Here is a 21,301-nt window from a genome sequence, read left to right on the forward strand (position 1 = left end):
TCGAGTTGTTTATGATTGGTTATTCGCAAGTAGGTTTTAGAGTTCGGCATTCTGATGGCCAAACCACTTTCACAATCAAGACATATATTTGTTTTGAATACTTATATCCCTATACTCTGGTGTCGATTCAGCGTGCTTATACTTTTACGAACATAATCACTGTGACCGAATCCGGCTCCGATGATATGTGAACTTCACAGAACTAGTAGCCTTGTCTTCAGGCTCTAGAACCTGAAGACCGAGAGTGTTCTTTCCTCGACCGCAGTCGCAAGATTGAAAAGTCAGTCGCTCACCCAACGCAACATCAACAAATTTTACTCCTCGACCGAGCTCGACCAACGAGTTGGCATGCTCGGCATACAACTGAAGGACGTAGTTAGCTTACTAATTACTGGGCCTGCGCACCACGTAGGGTTGGTAGTTTTTAGGGTCAACAATCACCTAACCAGCATTCTATCGAGGAAATCGTCACCATTGGTGATTTATTATTCCTAGAGCTATCGTTGTAACTGAAGGAATATTTTGTGAAAACATGTTCATTTAAGCAACATCAATAAGCATGCAATTAACAATTAAAGGCGGAATCATGCTTGCATGCACTTAAAAACAAAACATTAACCATGAAATTCAAAGCCTAGTAGATTGGTGAACCAAGACTCAACTCAAATCAAAGTGAGTTGAGAAATATACCTTTGTAGATTCCTCTTTGCATAAGCAAAGGCTAATCACCCAAAGAGAGGGCCTTCATTCCTTGCATCTTAAATCTATAGATTTGGATGGATGAATAGGTTTCTCCAAGTTCCCAAAATAGGGAACCTCTAAGTCTCTTCACCAAGGAGAGATTGGAGAAGAAATGAGTGACCTTGGAGTAGTGGGATTGCAAGATGCACCCCCAAGGTGGCCGGCCTCTTTAGAGAGAAATGGAGAGACATGTTCTCTCCAATTTTCTCCAAAACAAACCCTAATGAATTTTAGGCTATAAAGTCATATTTATACCTTTATTCATTTGAGTGGCAAACTTGTAAATAAGTCCAAGTTCACTACTCTTAGCATCATGACCGGCCCTAGGGTATTTTTGGGCTAATTAGGCCTTTGTGAATCATTATTCATTAAGTTGTCATACAACTTAAGTCAATGGGCTTGACGTTCGAAGCCCATTGGGCCTTAATGTCCAAAACTATCCCGAGGTCTTTAACGAACTTATTCGTTTGATTAATTAACATATTAATTAATCCTTACCATAAATAAATGATTAAACCATTTAATCATTCTTACTCATCTCCATTGTTTCTTCAATCTCCACCTTACACGGTGTGCGATCCATTAGGTTCCTTTTAGCGAGGCAGTGGGCGATTAAAACCATTTTATATCGATTGTGAATTGAAACTTACTTTCAATTCTCCCTTTAGTGATTACACACGTTTAGGGCTTCTACAAACCATGAGTGACACCTTGCAGCATATCATGGTTACCCAAGCTAATCAGAAGAGGTAGAGAAAACCTATTCAGTTTGGGATTACAAATGCAATACGGTCTTTCTCTAATACAATACTCTTGACCACATTGTTTGGTTTGATAGTTTATTTATTCATGTCTACTATCCAATGTGATTCGTGTGCTTATATGATTACCTTGAATGTGATTTAGAACGACTTTTCTAAATCTCATTCATACTCTGGCCAGAGATTCTAAATCATATCATAGAGTATTCTCCCTCAAACAGTTTGAAGGTTAGAGATCCCTTGTTGCGCATTCACTTGCCTCCATGGCTAAATGGCTTAACCCCAACGATGCCATGGACACCCTGATGGGGTGACTTTGACATAATCAAAGATCAAGGACTTAACCACAAGACAACTGTGATGCCTCAGGTCAAATGACTACCTTGCATTATCCCAACCATGAGTTCTCATGTGACATGAGTATGAGAACTCTTCGTTGATCGCGTTCAGTGAACTCATTCTCTACTGAGCACCTACGTACTTGTCTTGATGTCACACACACCAATGACTCGAGACTAGTCACTCTCCCTGAGAGAAGACATAGCACGTACCGATCTTGACGGACTGTCAATGCCCAATTGGCAATCCTATGATCAGGAACATTTAGGATGTGTCTACGAAAGAATGGTCTCATGAATCTAACTTCATTAGATTACATTCTCCCAATCACATATTCCTTGGACTTTATCGTTTAAGCATATAACATTTATATGAGACGGCTCAAACAATAATCTTTGCCCTTTATATTAAACTAGATTAGTTTAACATGTGAAATGTCCGTAAAGCATCATCACATGATTGGTTTTAGGGCACATTTCCAACAGTAACAACCTGTTGTGAATTTTGAGTCAAGGGAAAAAATCTAAGTTTTCGTTCGTCAACCCTCTTTAAACTATTGTTCAAGTTGAGCTATCTTCCAACCCTTTCGTTGCTAGTGCATGATCCAGTTAGATATTTACATGTGTTTAGACATCGAAATTGTATATTCAATCCAGATATCTTGTACTCTAGATTTCATGAAATTGTTTGACTCTCAAATTCTTGAGTGTTCTTTTAGCCTTCTCGACATGGTTTCTCGCTCAATCAATGAGGAATGCATGATAGGTCGACACATCAAATGTGTGTGCCAACTTCATATCGGTGCTAGCAGGAACCATTGGAGTATAATCTTCTTGCGAGATTACCAGATTTATCAAAAAGAATTCCGAGCTACTTTGAGGATCGAGCAGTATTTTAACATGGTATTGGTGAAAGGTCTTATTGCTGTGGTAACATGAACATCAAAACACTTCTAGTAGCTGGTTTGGTGTATTCTAGGATAGTACAGTATTGTGATCGAGGTATGAATCGAATGATTTAGGCATATTCGCACATGAAGAGCAAAACAATATTTTGGCATCTTCAGGAACTTCTCACTAGTTTATCGAGACAACAATGAGTTATCGGTATTACAAGCTGCAAACTGTAATATCGATAGCTTAATTGTTGGGTTCACTAAGCAAGTGGGTAAGATGGCTCATCTACGGCAACACATACTAGTTATCTATGTTTTGGACTCATTTTCTAAGTTCGTGACACAACAATTGTTTGGCGAGGTCCATTTTCATTTTGGGTTTTGATTTTTCGTACAAATATTTTCTCACTACATTATTTCATTTATACTGGTATACTACTATATTATCGAGGAAGGAAGAAGGTATGAGCTTGGAGGCATGAAAGAGGAATAATTTCAATCCTATCGTGACGGAATGGCATTCTCTTTCATGCAGCCGCTCTAACTCGATTTCTTCCTTGCGTATATTTACATACATATTTTCTCACCTAGTTCTGAGTATTTTACATTTAGCAAGTAATTTTAAAATTTCGGGGATGAAATTTTTTTAGGGTAGATTGTAACAGCCCGTCCCTAAAAATTATGTTTTTTATAATTTTAATAAGTGAGTTTACAAAAATACCCTACGAGGCAAAGTGTTGACTTTTGTTGACTGTCGTGTCGTGTCATAACAAAGGAGATATTAGCGAATGAAGTTGAGGGCAAAATTGTAAATTATTATTTTCTAGAAAACTCCAGATTTCTGGAGTAAAATTTGGTCATGCCACGTGTGTGGCCTAGATTAAAAGAAGCAAGAAATGGTCGGTGGAGATCGAGTATAAATGAGAGAAAGGTGGGAGGAACTGGACCAATTAGAAAAGGAGAGATGTGAGGGTGACCAATCAAAGTATAGAGAAAGGAGAGAAAAGAGAGGAAGGGAGAAGGAGAGGAACCCGATGGGTTCCCCTTGACCCCGTTCGGCCAACCCATTTCTCTTCAAGTTTTCTGGCGATTTTCTTCGATTTTCCTTCGATGTTCCGACAAATTGTAGCCAACCAACACCACCAATCAATATGACGTCACCCTAGCTTCCATTCCCATCTAATTTTGATGGCCATTGGTCTTGATTTCACGGCCAAAGCTTGTGTCGGCCCCGAGGACACCCACAGCTGTGAATCCGCCATTCCTGAAACGATTTCTCTCAATTGCCACCATCAATATACTTCCCTTGAGCCTAGAAACAATGCCCAATCATTAGTTAGAGAGGCAGAGTTGAGTTGAGGACGAATCAAGGCACCCTCAAAACCTAGGGTTCCAGCGGATTTTCATGAAATTGAGGCTTTTCCCGGCCAAATTGGCCTTAGTCACAGGCGCCGATCGTTCGTGACGCCTCGATGTTTGTACTAGGGAGTTGTAGCGCAGACTCCAGGTGAGTGGGCTGTTGATTTTCTATGTATACGTATATATTCTTTACGTTTTCCCAGAAATTGTTTTAAATGGATTTATGATTTTAGATGCCATGTCAATTACTTTACATTTTAGAACATGCATTAGTATAGTTATGCATATGGTTGTTTGACACTGTGGACACTCAGGTAAGCTTCAGGTGAGTATATATTGATGGTAGTGATTGTAGTGTGTATGGTTATGTTGAGATGCATTTAGAGCTCATTATCCTGCACCCCGGTGCTAGTGCTCCCGCCCGTGGCCAGGGCACAGTCCTTCATGTGATGTTCACCTCCCGCACCGCACGCTCACCTTGGATCCAAGTTTGGTGCACAGCCCTATCGTACAGACCACAATAAGTGATTCTGACTCGTAGGTGACTCGCGATTTATCACACAGCCTTCATGTGATCGTAGCACTTGAGCGTACTTATTTGCACCCAGCCTTGTCGTACAGACCACCTTAGGTGGTTCTAACTCATGTGCTAGATTAGAGTTATGAGCTATAGGTTCAGCCGTACAGGTCACATTAGGTGACTTCGGTTGGCATATCATCATTTTACATTGATTACTTTACCTGGCTTACTTATTCTTATACCGGGATACTTGACATGGCATATACTTGGTGTTCACTACTCTCAAGCATGATTTCTATATACGTATGTATTAGTATTTTTTGGGAAATTATACGGGTTTTACGGTAAGGGATTATTATTATTATTTTTTTTTTTTTTTGGAAAGAGAAATGGTTTTTGAAAAGCTTTATTTTTGCCCACTCACGTTTTCTATTTTGCACCCCTCCAAGTTCTAGTAGCAAAGTTTATGTATCGACGAGGATTCTTAGCATGTCCCGGTACAGGTGGCTTCTTATTATGGTATAATCCTTATCTTACCTTACTGTACTTTACTTATGCTCTGACATCGCATGTGAAATGGGTCAGTACCCGCTCACCGCGCACTCATGTACTTAGGCACTTTTAGGTTTACATTTATTCACATTGTCCACATCACTACACTTTATGACTTCGTCACCTTCCAGGTGTTGGCTAGCACAGCTCGATCGGAGTCCTAGTAGACTTTCTCCGTCGGGGTGTGTCAGATGAAGATGCGTTATGTAAAACTTGGTTTATTTCTGCTATTTGTTCTCCAAGTTGATCTAATTTTTTAGCCAAACTTAAAACTAATTGAATAATTAAATTATTTTGCCTAATGGGAATATTACTACTGGATACTTGTATTGAAAAATTTGTTAAACCTCATGGTTCTTTATCTAACTTACTAATTTCTTTCAAAGTTTGGATATATTTTCTGCTAGTTCTAGAATCGGTCATTAAACTAATAATTTATCTATTTTATTTTGCAACTTATCTATTTGTTCACTCAACTCTTTTTGCACTAATTGAATTTTTTGAACTTCTAATTTTAATTGCTCAACTATTTCTAGTAATTTAAGTTCTACTTGCTTCGGCTTACTATCTATGAGATCAACAAACTCTTTTATCTCTCTTTTGCTAGGAAACCTTTGAATATTTTTATTATTATCTTCTAACTGAGATGTAATATAGTCTAATTTTGTCTAATTATTTTTTATGGAATTTTTCTGAAAATGCACTAACAACTGGTTTAACAAATGATTATGCTTAATATTTTCTAATTTTATATTTTCTGCTTGACTAATAATAAGATCTACAATACTATTGACTTGTGGATTTTCTTCACTGTGCAAAATATGATTATGTTTTCTTAATGGAAAATAACAAACTAAACTATTTTGGTCTAAAGTGATTTTTCTTTTTTGAGGTTCACTAATTTCTAAATTAAGATAATCTATCATAAACTACAGTCTACCTTTCTCTAATGTTACAGCTAATTGGTTTCTTAGAAACTCTCTTTCTTCTCTCAGGGTCTTTAAAACTTGATATGTTGCTCTTTTTGCTTCTAAAACTTTATGCTGCACTTCTGTGTTATTATATTTACAAATAAATGAGGGATGTTCAAGATAATCAAGATAAAACTTCTACTTCTTCAAAGTACTGCTAATTCTTTTGGATATATATGCTAATATTCTCTTTATGCTATTTATAGTTGGATGTCTGGGACAATAAATACCTGGTGGTCGTGGCTGACAAGGTCTACAAGGGCAATAATATATGTTGTTCATACAAAATAAACAAGTGTGATATTAGTTATGTTAATGACTTCCATCCTCAAGATACTTTACTATTATAATTATACTATTAAAATGCTAAACTTGGCTCTGATACCAGATTCGTGAAGCCCGGTTAAATGGTCGGATGACCATTATAATAACTAGACATGAAACCTTGCACATGGAATTCGACATGTTTTAGCATGACGGTCACTCATAGTACAAGTATAAGGCCTTAACAGCTGAACTCAGAGGTACGAAGAACTCAGAGGTACCCTAGTTAATGTCCAGTTATTTGTATGGCAAGCATTCAACTATAACAGAGAGCTCAAACAAAGTATGATCGTCAATTTAGCAGATTAATAATATAATTACAATAGTGTTTCCCTGTTTTGGGCTAGAAGTCTAATTAAACAAACACACTAAAGAAAGAAAAGAAAGCTTACTTAAGACTTAAAGATTGCTTGAATATGTACACTTGAACTTTTATTGATATATGAAATGTTTACAAAGATAGTTGTTTACAAGAAAGTGTTTACAAGGATGTGTTTACAAAGATGCTATGAAGACTACGGATGCTTGAGAGTATGAAGATGGTATGAGTATATGGTGAGAGTAGGGTGTTCAGGTGTTGGGATGTTAAGAGGTATATATTTACAATGAATGAAACTTCACTTATATAGACTGAATTAGGATACAATGGTATTAAAATTATTTATAAATAAATGGTGTGGACACCTCTTTGGTACTTGTCATTTGTCACTATGCTTCTACTATTGCTGAAATTGTCAGCACTGTTTCTGAAACGTGGCCTGATTTTTTGTTTGCCTGTGAACTTGCTTGTGTCATTTTGCATGTGAATTTGCTGCATGGTTATCTCTTGATGCCCAACTTTTGCATGTGATATCCCTGAAATGCTCTTTCTCTTAAAGTACTATCTCTCTTGTCTTCTTTTACATGCCTATTTTGGGTATTATTGAATTATTTTGTCCTTATGATTAAAATGAAATCTTTGAGGATGTTTTGGTTAGTTTTCCATTTTTTTTAATGATTTTGTTTCCTAAAAATTCACGCCAGGGCCATTTGTGTTTAACTCAAACTTCAAACCTCAGCTTTTTATAATCTCATTTGGTCCGTGTATCAGTACCATCATATTCAAGTTAGGACATTTCTTTCTTCAACGTAACTTGATTATAGCCGGCAAACGAGGCTGTAGGGTATTTATTGCTCTCTGCCAAAATGCACAAAAATTATCAAAAGGAAAGTATCAAGCAAAGGACTCAGGGATGCTCTTCTACTGAAAGGTTATCCACCAACAAGGAACACTGTAGCATCAACACCAACATCAAATCTCGCACAATTTTTTTGCTTTTTTTTTTTTTTTTGAATTTTATTCATTGAAATACTTTCCTCTCGCCTACAGAGAAGAAGAAACAAACTGTCTGGGTAAACTAAAAATATCCTCTCCTTCAAATGGCGAAGTCCACTCTCGGGAGGCTGCGGCTGATGCTTCAACATTAGCAGCTCCATCCTGTAGTCCCACAAAAGAAATGTCATTCATGTTAGAGGAAGCCGCTCCCATTCCAGGCTGAGCACCCAAACCAGTAGGCTTTGAATCATAAAAGTTGAGATTGCTCTTCATGATAGAAGGCAGTCCTGTCCACAATCCCTTGGGCCTTGGTGCAGACAGACCTCTATCCAAACTCCAGTCAATGTTAGTGTAATCTATTTGTCCAGATGAGCCGCCACCAGCGTTCCAGTCTGCCGGAGAAGCTGCCCCTGATGAGCCAACTGAACCTAACCCTGAGAAAAGTCCAAGGGAGGAAGCAGCACCAAGTGTTGGAGATGCACCTGCCCTACTCCATAGATTATTACCTCGGCTTGCTCCAGGGGATTCAGCTGCGCTACTTCCAGGAACAAACTGCTGCTGCTGCTGTTGTTGTTGATACTGAAACTGGTGATACATCTGATTTGAACTCAAATTACTAGGGCTGAGGCTTCTATTGCTAGGCATGTGGGGCATAAAACCATTGGACCTCATCATTTCGATGCTAGTAGAAGGATACCAACTGGCAGCGGATCCAGGAGGCGATGAGCTCATACTAATGGCAGGGACCTGCTTTATATTGACAGATTGAGGGCACTGCATCATAATAACCGGTTCCCTTACTGTTACAGGCGGAAGGTTCTTCATCTCACCCCCTAAAGCTATATAACGAGTTTCCATCTTAGCTGGTGGAGTTGATACCTGCAAAGGTGATGCCAAAGAATAGGAAACTGAAGGATTTGATCCTGAATTTGTCCACCTTCTCTCAGCCAGAACTGGTGTCGGTTGGGGTTTCGTCCACTCCAACTTTGGTTGTCCTCCCTTCAGAGGCTGCATAGTTTTACTTGCAGATTCTAAAGACCCTCCAACTGCAGCTGCTTGTTTTGTGTAATTAAAGACTTTGTCGTCTCTTCTTTGTTGTATAGTTGGAGGAGGACTAGGTTTTGTTTGTGGCCTCAAGTTCTGGCTAACAGCAACGGGAAGCTTGCCATTGGTACCTGTTGGAGGATCACCAATTTCTTCAGGCTTAGGTGATACAGAGGGTGGGTCTTGCTTTGACGCTATTAAGCTTTCAGCAGCCTTCTGAAGGTCACCTTCACAGGATACAATAGCTCTTTCAACGTCTTGCTTTGAGCACTTGAACCGTGTTTCCAAATCTGCAATCCGGGAAAGTTCTTCTGATATGTCAATTTTCAAATTACCCCCACCAAAGTTTTGATCCCTTGGCTTATCAGTATCTTCACCACTTTCAAAAAGCCAAGCTACTGATTCCTCTACTCTGCCTTCATTCAGTATGAGAGCCATGGTCGCCCGTTCTTGTGAAAAACCCATTGCCACAAGCTGTTGAGCAAGTGCCTCAAGCTTTCTTGACATGAGATAACCACTGCATCGTTCATGCAACTCCTGAGCTCGCCGCTCTTTCTGTCGCTGATGCTTCCTCTCATTCTTCTGACGGATTTTCTCTCGCTTGTCATTGTCAACTCCTGGGACTGCTTCCTGCTTGGTAGGAGGATTAGGTGTCTTGTCTTTATGGTCTTCCGACTCACCTGACCAGCTACCATTATTGGAAACAGAATCATACTCCACTCCTGTAGCAATGGAGCCCCCAGAATGGTCATCTGTTTCATCTATGTTGCGGAAACGACTATTACTGTGAAGAGGCGACACAGAAGATGTTGGTGATAATTCAAGGGTATGGAAGGTTCCTAAAAGTGGATTGTATGCACTAGCTGGGACCCCACTACTTACATTAGCAGGGCCCGTTGAAGGCTTTAAAGGTGTATGGGTTTCTTTGACAGCCTTCTTGTCCTTAGACTTAGATCTGGACGATGCTGGAGACATCTCCTCGAAACTGGAAAGCAAGCAAACACAACAATTCCTGCAGCATTGAAGATATAGGATGCATGTATTCAGTACAAAACCAAATTATATCTCCCAACATGTTGTTCCTAACAAAAATTATTCTGCGAAAGCAGCATTTCGATACCAAATCAAATTAACCCGTCACGCATATAATCAGAGAACTGCACAATTTAGAGGTCCAGTTACACAATTCCCTAAACATTCAGGAAAAATTCCTACCAAACCCACATTTGCTTGGCGCAATTCAAGAACATTAAAAAATTAATAAATTGGCCAAAAAACCGAATCAAACCCATCAAACCCAATGTCAATTTGAATTGGCATAGCACGAATCACAATTCAAACAGTTCAAATCGTAAACAAAATCCAACCCAAAACACTCAACTAAGTCAAATTCCGATTTCTCGAACCAAACAATTACAAACCCAAATCAGAAAACGCCCCAGCAATTCAATCACAGCAACAATTGAAACAAAAAGAACTGAAATTGGTAAAAGAGGAATTCAATCACAAAAACAAACGGAGAAAGTGGCGAGAAATGATTTGGGGGAGCGTACCTCTGTGTGTTGGGTGATCGTCCTCGATCTCAAGAGGCGGTGGAATTAATGTTTCTGGGTTGGAATGCAACAATCTGACGCAATTGTGTTCAACGATTAAGGCGAATCAGAGGCCCAGCGGGGGTGAGAGCGCAGCGATTTGGGCGGAGTTAGGGGCTTAGGGTTCGGATTTTTATTTTTATTTTTTATTTTTTTTCGAGTTTCGGGTTTTTGGGCCAATAGAAATAGTTAGGGTTAAAAGGATTGGGGGATGATTTGGTGTTGGGCGCCACAGCCACCACACCGGTTTCGTTGAATTTGTTTTATGGAAAAATTTGAAATAGGTCCAATTTTTAATAACTTTTTATTTTTGAAATATGTTCAATTTTTAGTTACTTTGGATCCATATCAAAAGATGATACACCCCGCCCCGAAGGAGGGCGCGCTGGCCGTCACGTGCGAGTGACGTAACCATTTGCACAGTGCGGAAGCTAAAAAGATAAATAGAATTACGAATAAATAAAAGCCGAGTAGGACAATTACTAAGAAATGATGCTAGTGCGAAACTCAGTGTATAAATACACATTCAAAGTAAAAAGAACGTCTAGTTGCAGTCGAGTAAGACAATTACTAAGATATAACACCCGTAGGTAAATCCTACTTTGGTGAATTCTGTCAGGACATCGTTGGATTCCTCGTGGCCACCAAACTCAGCTAATTAGAACTTGGAGGGGTGAAAAACAAAGTTTAGTGGGTCAGTAAAACAAATCTTTTCAAAGACAAAACATTTCTCAAAACGTGGTAACCCCTCTCCATAAAACCTGTAATTTTCCCAGGAATATAAAAATATAATTACTTATCTCAAAACCAACTCCGAAATAGTGATATGTAAAGTATATGCCATGTCAAAATATATTTCATCATATCATATAAATATATCAGTGAAGTAAGTTCATCATAAATAATAACATGTCAACCGAGTGATCAGCCCGGCTGAAACTATAGCTCATAAACCTGCACTAGGGTGATTGTGATTTAGCAGAGATGTGATTCAGGCCTGTAAATATATTTAGTCACCCCCGCACTATATGCTCACATTGGATCCAATTTAGGTGCCCAGTCCCGGCCCGAGGCGGATCATTTCCCGGGCCCGCTCCACCACCGTAGCACGATATTGTCCGCTTTGGGATGAGATGCGACAAAAGACCCCTTTTTATTTTATATTTATTTTCCATTTTATCTTACTAATTAATAAAACACTTATTGTCAACCAAAATCCTATAAAATTATCAGTTTAACCCTTTAAATAAAATAGAATATGAATAAAAAATATGAGGCAGAAATGTAATTTCACACAACCAAATTTTGCTTTTTTTTTTCAAAGCCTCATCTACATGTAATCCTAACATATCTCTAATTAAAAAAATAAAAATAAAAATAAAAAAAAACTTCTCACTCCGACATTCTCTATCACTCTCTTCCTCTCTCCTTCTCTTTCAAAAACAAAAATAAAAAAATTTCTCACAGACTGTGTGCCCATATGCTTGTATAAATATAACAAACTATTTGGTATTTTTATTTATTTTCGTTACAATAGAAACAGACTATTTAGTATTTTACCCAAACAACTTTTTTTTCTAGACTTTTATCAAATCTATTATCTAGCTGATTTTTCCCAAAATAAGCAAAACTAAAATCACAATTATTAGCTCTATCTATTAAAAAAAAATTGTTTTGTTGTAGTTAATATTATTGATGAGTGTGATTTTTATAAATTTAGAAGTAGGATTCTAAGAGGATTCAGGAATCCAACCCCTTTATGACTTGTGTTATTTGTATGGCAAATAAAGCTCATATAATTAGTATAAATAAAGGCAAAAGGCCACAAAAGAAAAGCAAGCAATTATTGTCACATCCCGACCCAGGCCTTCACCACATCCCGGGCTCGACTCCGCCGTAACACGATATTGTCCGCTTTGGGCCCCGACCATGCCCTCACGGTTTTGTTTCTAGGAACTCACGCGAGCAGAACTTCCCAGTGGGTCACCCATCCTGGGAATGCTCTGGCCCCTTTCTCGCTTAACTTCAAAGTTCCTATGGAACCCGAAGCCAATGAGCTCCCAAAAAGCCTCGTGCTAGGTAGAGATGGGAATATACATATAAGGCTTACAAGATCCACTCCCTTGGGCGATGTGGGATGTTACAATCCACCCCCCTCAGGGGCCCAACGTCCTCATGGCAGCCGACAGCCATATGCGGCGGCGGTGCGTCGGCCGAGACATCCCCTGACCTTCCTAGGCTAAATTTGAATATCCTGATTCCATTGATGAGGTTTAATTGACGAATTTCCGTCATTTGAACGTAGTTCCATTAAGGTCCACCGCTTGATTATTATAGCAATCGACTATCCGACCGTTGGATCGTCACCAAACTTTGATACATTATAATACATAATATTTGAGGATATTAGAAACTTAAGGATAGGGAATCCGAAGTACGGATCTTCCCGAATAGGATATGTAAGTTATATGTTCTATTGATAAGAATTCTAAGACATGATTTGATAATTGCTCTAGGCCCCGATCGTTCGTGATGCACTGATGTTTGTGCTAGGGAGTTGTAGCGTGGACTCCAGATGAGTGGTCTTTTGGTTTTCTATATATATATATATATATGTTTTCTATGTTCCCAGAAATTGTTTTAAATGCAATTACGTTTTTAAATGCCATGTCAATTGCATTACATTTTAGTATATGCATTGGTATAGATATGCATATTATTGCATGATGCTGCAGACACCCAGGTAAGCTTCAGGTGAGTACGTATTGATGATAGTGATTGCAGGTGTATGGTTATGTTTAGATGCATTTAGTGCTCATTATCCTGCACCCCGGTGTTAGTGCTCCTCCAGAGGCCAGGGCCAACCTTCACGTGATCGTTCACCTCCTGTAACGTACGCTCACCTTGGATCCAAGGTAGGTGCAAAGTGTATGTGTAAGGTTGTTGATCCGAGGGTCGTAGTGACCTGATCTCGAATTCCATAAGTGCCGCAAAATTTGGCTTGTGCCAATGCAGAAACCGGCATGTGTAGTGGTACTTGATGGTCCTTCACAAGTGTGGTGAAGACTTTATAGAGCTTTTTTAATGTTCTAAGTGTGTAAAGTGCTTGAGAGTATAAGCATCTGAGTGAGGATGTATGTGTATCTCAAGGGGTTCTTTCTTTGTCTTGGAGCCATGTATTTATAGGCTCTGTAAGTCTTGATTTCAGCTTGATTTAGTCTTGATTTTAGACTAGATTAATTGAAAAAAGAACCAAGACTTGATTTCGGCTTGTTCGTGATTTGAGTTCACCAAATAATCCTTAATTTAATCAAATATTTTTTATTTAAAATTAAATAAATCAATCACATTTATCCTTAAGTTGACCATCTTTGATTTGGCTCTCTTCCCCGATTTGGCATTTCATTTGTTTTAAAATTAAATCAATTTGACACATCCCGACCCAATAACTAACAAGCTAAGAGGTCGATATGTGATGTCCGACACTAAGTTGATGATGTAACCCCATCGAAGGATGACGTCATAGTGCCAACTTAATGAAGAAAGCCATAGTAAGGAATAAATGATGTGAATAAATTTGAACCAAAATGTTCTTTATTAAATTCAAAAGTCAACTACCCTACAAAGCCTAAACATCCTCCCCACTTGGGGACATATGTCACATTCCAGCCTGGGCCCCTACCACATCCCAGGCTCGACTCCGTCGTAGCACGATTTTGTCCGCTTTGGACCCCAACCATGCCCTGATAGGCGCATATTTATGCGACTTAGTTAGCTTGTTTCTTGGCATTTATGTTGTTAGTTCGTAGTTATTTTAGTATTTTAAGCTATTTTCGTGTGTTTGTAGGTCCAAAGGGTTAATGTGGCAAAGAAGTGCATTTTGGAGCATTTTGGAGCATTTTTTGGCATGGAATGGATAGCATATGCTTGGAGCAAAAGGAATGGACAAAATTTGAAGTTTGTGCATCATCCTCTCCCTATAAATAACCATTTTAGCACACTCATTTCACCCAACACATTCACCTACCACTACATCCACTCATTACAACCACCCAACACATTCACCTACCACCACATCCACTCATTCCACCCAACACATTCACTTACCACTACATCCACTCATTTCACCCAACACATCCATTCACCTACCATTATATCCACTCATTACCAAACATCCACCCACTACACCCATTACATCCACTCATTACCAAACACTCATCCACTACACCCATTACATCCACTCATTACCACAACACTCACCCACTACACCCATTACATCCACTCATTACAACTCCATACACTCCTCTCCCTAGCCTATAAATACATCCACCCTTCACCATAATTTGGGGGCCATCATCCAAAGACACTACATTTCACATCTCACAACTTCATTCACAAACACAATTTCCTTGCCGTGACCTCCATCCATTCATCTAGCCATACTACATCTCACCAATCCATACACTTTCATCTCTTAGCCGTGCAAATCCATTCCATCCATATATCCTAGACACTTGTGCTACAACAAGGTGGTGAAAACAAAGGTCCTTGGCATTTCAAGCTTGGAACTTTGGAGCATTTTAGGTGTACTTCGTTCTTGCTTTCAATGTCTACTTTGTTATTTTCTAATTTTGTTGCAATTATGAGTGGCTAAACCCCTATTTAGTTAGGGGGAAGTTTGAAGCCATGAACATGCTTGAGATTTGAATTGATTTCTTCCAATTGTGATTTGATAAGTTGTGATTGCAATTCAATTATCTATTTTATTCATAACTGATTCTTGTATGTTTATTAAGGATGCATACTTAGTTTTCATGCATGAATTAGATGCTAGAATATAAATGAGTTTCACCTAATCGTTACAAGTTTATATTCATGAGTAGTGAAGGTTGTTTATCACAATCGCGTTAATTGAATTCTTGGCAATTGTATCATGCATTCATAGTTATAATTGCCTCGTCAACACTTATAATTTTCATTGAACGTAATGATCTTTGATTGTATCTCTATTATGCATTCATATAGGGGACTTTTAGAGAATGATTTGGGTTGTCGCATGCATTCATCCAATTCAATGAGTAAAGGAAAATCTGAGGGTTAATTTGTGCATCACGGTTAATCTGGGGTCTTGAGCATCATAGTTTATTGAAAAGAAATTGGAAATCAATTCATGTACAAGTGTGTCATGTGCGAAGAACGGACCTCTAACTAATCCATCCATCGTCTCATTTCTTAAATTCGCTTTACAATCTGTCTAATTTTATACGTTGTTTGTTCGTTTCGAATTCGTCAAAACCAAAATCCCCCTTTTACTTTGTTATTTCAAAGTGTTAAATTTATATTTCGTTAGTGTTTTTGAGTGTTTTGATTCAAGTCAAAACCCAAATTTCGTCCAAAGTTGTGTTAGAGTCAAATCTGCCCAGTAAGTGTTTTTAGGCAAGTTTGAGTGTTTTTTAAGTTGTTTTGCGTCTTTCGAATCTGTTTTGAGTCATTTGAGTCTATTCAAACGTTTTTAACTTTGTTTTTATGTCTTTGAGTTAGTTTAGAGGTTTTAGCAAGCCCTCCTAATCCCCGGTTTAGAACGATCCCTACTTGCATTTATACTACAATTTGACAACAAGAGGGTTTAATTTGAGTGCTTAACTTTCATCGCATCATGCCCTCACGGTTTTCTTTCTGGGAACTCACACGAGAACTTCCCAGTGGGTCACATATCTTAGGAATGCTCTCGTGCAAACTCGCTAACTTTGGAGTTCCGATGGAACCCGAAGATAGTGAGCTCCCAAAAGTACGATCATGCAATGATTACAACTAGATAAAATAACAGAAAAAGTCATCACCCAAGTCTGTAAGTGAAAGCCTCACCGCCAATCCCACTCGTGACTTCCAAATGTCTCCTTGTTCTCCCTAGGTCCTGAGGGGTCGAAAAACAAAGTGTGAGTGGATCAAGTTTATCTAGTCAAAATCATTTGAACATACTAACCCCCATTTTGAAATTGCATATATAGTAAAAAAAAAAACTACATAGTAATACTACCATAATAGTAACGATGTTCATATCACAATGCTTGTCATATCAAAGAAAGTAATTCAATCAAACTCACAATATAAATGAAATAATATAGCAAGCATGTGAATTGGTGTCTACCTGATCCATGACTAGCATCTCCTAAATCATCTAGCCTCTACTAGAAATATCGATACCTATAATAATCCTATGGCCGTAGCTAGCTATACTATATTTACGATGACCACGTGGTGAAAATAGATCACCATAGTCTCAAGATATCAATTAGAACATTGAAAAACCTAATATAGGTCTCGGATCCCTCATGCACTGCCGTGCTCCGGCCAGGTGCTACCACGTGCCGTCATGGTGGTGTCACATGCCTAGAAGATGCACCGTCATCATGTCAAACTTGTTGTGGCCGGTGCCACGAGTTGGTCGTTGATAAGTTTAAACCAAGGTAAAGAAATGTACCATTTCCATTAGAAGATACTGTTATTTCTAATTGATCCATTGATGCCGCCGTCAAAGTTAATGACGTCCGCCACTTTCCATTGTAGAGATCTGAAAAAAAAAAATCCTAGAACATGGCCAGGCTTAGTTCTAAGCTTGAATTTGACAGATTTCAGTTTTAAACTCATAAAAAATCATCCATAGGTCTAGGAACTTACCTAAACACAAATCCGGACGAATTTGAATGGATTGAACCTTAAACTCGTTGAGATCGTACTGGTGGACCTCGTCAAATTTTGGAAAATAAAGGCGAGCAAACAGGGTTACCCTTAGAGGATTTGGCTCGTTTTTGGGTTGGAAACAACTCTAACTCGTCGTGTTTGACTGGACTTCTTCGTCGGAAACTGGAAGTGAAGAACACAGAGAAGGCAGAGGTTAAACACCTTTATTTTTAGAAAAAAATTCACGTGCAAGAGTTGGAAATCGTACCTAAGGTTAATGTGTGTCTAAATCAACCCAAATCAAGCTAGAACTCAACAAGTTCATACCTGAAGTTCACTGAAATTTCTTCATCGATAGGGGGATTTCGAATACACCACCTTTAAGTCACTAGATTGCCATGCAATCCCACCATCATGTACCTCAAGTCACATGGATTCTAAATGTGATAGTTTTAGCTTGAATTTTTAGTTGGAAAAGTGGGAATAGGTGGTGGTGGCTCTCTGTGACAAAGAAAGTGCAGAGAGAAAGAAGAATTAGAGAGAGAGTGTGAGGGTTGCAGAGTGGCAAGAAGAGAAAGAAGGAGTAGGTTTATCCCACTTAGTAATCAGTGGCAGAGCCATGATTTTGAGTTAGGAGAATGTGGAATTCATTGTCGAATGTTCCAAAATATTTGTTCGTCATGATCTTTTAATTTTCCATGAAATCTTGACATCGATCGAGCCACATGACACACTTTATATTTTGGAGACTGATACTTGGGAATATGTTGATTGGTAATTTCTGTTGATGCACAAAATCAGTGAGGACTTTGGTACAACAGAAAGTGTTAAGTTTGTGACATTCGCTAGATTGCTTCGGTCACTAGTGTGGATAAGTATGTAAATGGATAGGGATAGGGAAGCAAACATAAGATGTACGTGGTTCACCCAGATTGGCTACGTCCACGGAGTAGAGGAGTTCTCATTAATTGTGAAGGGTTTACACAAGTACATAGGTTCAAGCTCTCATTTAGTGAGTACTAGTGAATGATTTGGTACAAATGACATTAGGAAATGTTGTGAGAGAATGATCTCTATTTATAGAAGAGAGTTTATAGTTTCATTCTGACATTGACATGTGTCGTGTTGTGATTGGCTTCTGATGTCTACACGTGTCGCGCTATGATTGGCTTCTAATGTCGACACGTGTCACGCTGTGATTGGCCTTCTGGTTGGAGGGAAACTCTTCTGGGTCCTTGATAGCATAACGTTGACTGGTGCTCAGTAGTTTCGGGATTGGTCAAGTATGGTACAAACAGTGCTCCCCGAAGTTCCCGAGTGAGGGAAACTCCTCGGTTGGGGACTTCCAAGATCCAAGCCATTGAGTAATCACGAAACTTCTAAGTACCGAAGTATGGTATCATTTTCACTTGCCTTCTCTGTCTCATATGTAGATGTGGCATCTTCTCTGGAAGTACTTTTCCTCCATTTAGGGGTGGTATCTTTAACTGATGAAGATGCACAAGGTAATGTATCAATTTCACTTGAAGCTTTACTTGTAGTTTCAGGCTTGGTCAAGTGCGATACAAACCTTATAGTAGAAGACCCCCAAGTCACCGAGCTAGGAGATTTGCCTAATGAGGTAACAGACAAGGTAAACAATCAGACTTCAAAGCATGCAACCTGGATTGGAGGTTCGACTTCGGCTTCCGGTTGATTGTTCTCCTTCTTCTTGTGTCGTAAACAGCTACAAGGATAAGGAGAAGCAAATGGAGAAGAGATGATATGAGATACTTTTGCTTTTGAAGAAGTAACTTTCCACAGGCTTATTCTTGAACTAGGCTGGATGGTTTTCTGGTTTCCTCCAGAGTATAAGGCCGACTCAAGAATTTGAAGGTCAAAACAAGTCCATCAAATCTAGAGTACATTCGACCCTGATGATATGAGATACTTTTGCTGTTGACAAAGTAGTGGATGTATCGGCATGTGTTCTGTTACGTTTGTCTCCACATGCTTCCTTGTATCCTTCTCACTTGCCCTATCTGTTCCTCAAGCAGATGTAATATCTTCTCTGGAAGCATAAGATGTTGAAGATGAGTACTCGAGAGCAATGTCAGGTAAGTAATTAGGCAAGGGGTTCCAGGCAGTCAGTTCCTGACTGGAAGCTTGATTCCAAATGCTGACTGATTGCTTTTTTTCTCCTTGTCTTGCAGGTAAGAACAATGCTAAAGGAAAAGACAGGGAAAAAGCATGATATGGGATACTCTTGCTTTTAACCCTGATGATATGAGATACTCTTGCTCTGGTGTGGCTTGTTTGCAAAGGTATTATCGGGAGGAAAAGAAGCTGAGTATTTCGAGAGACTCTGCTGAGAGTGCCCTCTCGGATGTGAAGAAAAGTTGAGCATTTTTTTTATTTGCAGGTCTGCCTGGCTGTCGAGGATGGAGGTCGATATATATAGGAGTTTCCCTAACAACAAGTAGTAGTGTTATTCCTTTACCCTTCTTGGTCATAGCAATGTAGTTGGAACTGCAAGCTTCACGTGTTTTAAATTTGTCAGAGCACTTTGAAAAAGTGGTATGTGGTATCTGGAAAGCTGATGTTGCGTGTGAAGATTGCAGACAAGCTTTATCCAGGAAAATCTGGCTCTCAATGTTCGGAGAGCGGTGCCTCTTCGGTTTTCGAACAAGCAATCCTGTCGGGGATCTGGCTCTTAAGATTCAGAGAACGGTGCCTCTTCGATTTTTGAGAAAGCAATCCTGTTGGAAGTCTGACTCTTGAGATTCGGAGAGCAATGTCTCTTCGATTTTTGAGAAAGTAATCTTGTTGGGAGTTTGGCTCTCGAGATTCGGAGGGCAGTGCCTCTTCGATTTTTGAGCACGTAATCCTATTAGAGTCTGGCTCTCGAGATTCGGAGAGTGGTGTTTCTTCGATTTTTGAGAAAGTAATCTTGTTGGGAGTCTGACTCGAGCAGTGTCTCTTCGATATTTGATAAAGTAATCCTGTTGGGAGTCTGGCTCTTGAGATTCAGAGGGCGGTGCCTCTTCGATTCTTAGCACGTAATCCTGTTGGGAGTTTGGCTCTCAAGATTCGAAGAGCTGTGCCTTTTAGATTTTTGAGCAAGCAATCTTGTTGGGAGTGTTTTCTCGAATATGAGTAAAAGTTGGGCATTTTTGCCAATCTACCTTGCCACAGAGCATGGAGGTTGACACACATTGGGACTTTCTAGTTATCAAGCACTGGTGCTGTTCATTTACCCTTATGGGTAATAGTAGGGTAGCTAGACCTCCAAAATTTATGTGTCTAAACTTTTTCAGAGATCTTTGGCAAAGTTATTTACGGTACCCGAGGAGCTGATGTTGCGTGTGGAAAGTGGTGCCTCTTCGGAATCCGAAGAGTGGTGCCTCTTCGATTTCTGAACCAACAGCTCTGTTGCCCTTTCTTTTATAAGGGCACCAATTGTGTGCAAGAAGTACATTCAAAGAGTTATTGCTTGTAGGAATTTTCCCCTTACTTCAGAGATTTATTGCACCTCATTTCTCCTTCATCATTTCTGAGAATGTCTGGCCCATCCGACCGTCGTTTTGACTTGAACTTTGGTGAAGAGGTAGCCATGCCTTTTTAAGACAACATATGGCGCCCATCCTTCTTATCCCCTACTGGTCCTCTTACTGTTGGGGACTCTGTGATGAAGAATGATATGACTGCTGCGGTGGTGGCGAGGAACCTTCTCGCTCCCAAAGATAACAGACTACTTTCCAAACGGTTTGATGAGTTGGCTGTTAAGGATTCTCTGGCTCTTAGTGTTCAGTGTGCAGGTTCTGTGTCTAATATGGCTCAACGCCTATTTGCTCGAACTTGGCAAGTTGAATCATTGGCGGCTGAAGTGATAAGTCTTAAACAGGAGATCAGAGGGCTTAATCATGAGAATAAACAGTTGCACAGGCTCGCACATGACTATGCTACAAACATGAAGAGGAAGCTCGACCAGCTGCAGGAATCTGATGGTCAGATTTTACTTGATAATCAGAGGTTTGTGGGTTTGTTCCAAAAGCATTTATTGCCTTCGTCTTCTAGGGCTGTACCGCGTAATGAAGCTCTAAATGATCAACCTTTGGTGCCTCTTCCTTCTAGGGTTCTGCCTAGTACTGAGGATCCGAATAATCACCCTCTGGTGCCTCCTCTTTCTAGGGCTCTGCCAATTGCTAAGACTTCTCCTGAGCAACCT

General features: G+C 39.4%; 1 protein-coding gene across 1 annotated transcript; it reads right to left on the reverse strand.

Moving 5' to 3' along the window:
- Positions 1–7,673: 7,673 nt before the first annotated feature.
- Positions 7,674–10,617, reverse strand: LOC103439606 (uncharacterized). The gene is made up of 2 exons (XM_008378173.4): positions 10,375–10,617; positions 7,674–9,833 (listed from the first exon to the last, which is right to left on the reverse strand). The coding sequence occupies exon 2, from the start codon at positions 9,794–9,796 to the stop codon at positions 7,826–7,828; it is 1,971 nt and encodes a 656-aa protein (XP_008376395.2). The 5' UTR covers positions 9,797–9,833; positions 10,375–10,617; the 3' UTR covers positions 7,674–7,825.
- Positions 10,618–21,301: the final 10,684 nt, after the last annotated feature.

This window comes from Malus domestica, chromosome 13, assembly GCF_042453785.1.
Source record: "Malus domestica chromosome 13, GDT2T_hap1".
Taxonomy (NCBI): domain Eukaryota; kingdom Viridiplantae; phylum Streptophyta; class Magnoliopsida; order Rosales; family Rosaceae; genus Malus; species Malus domestica.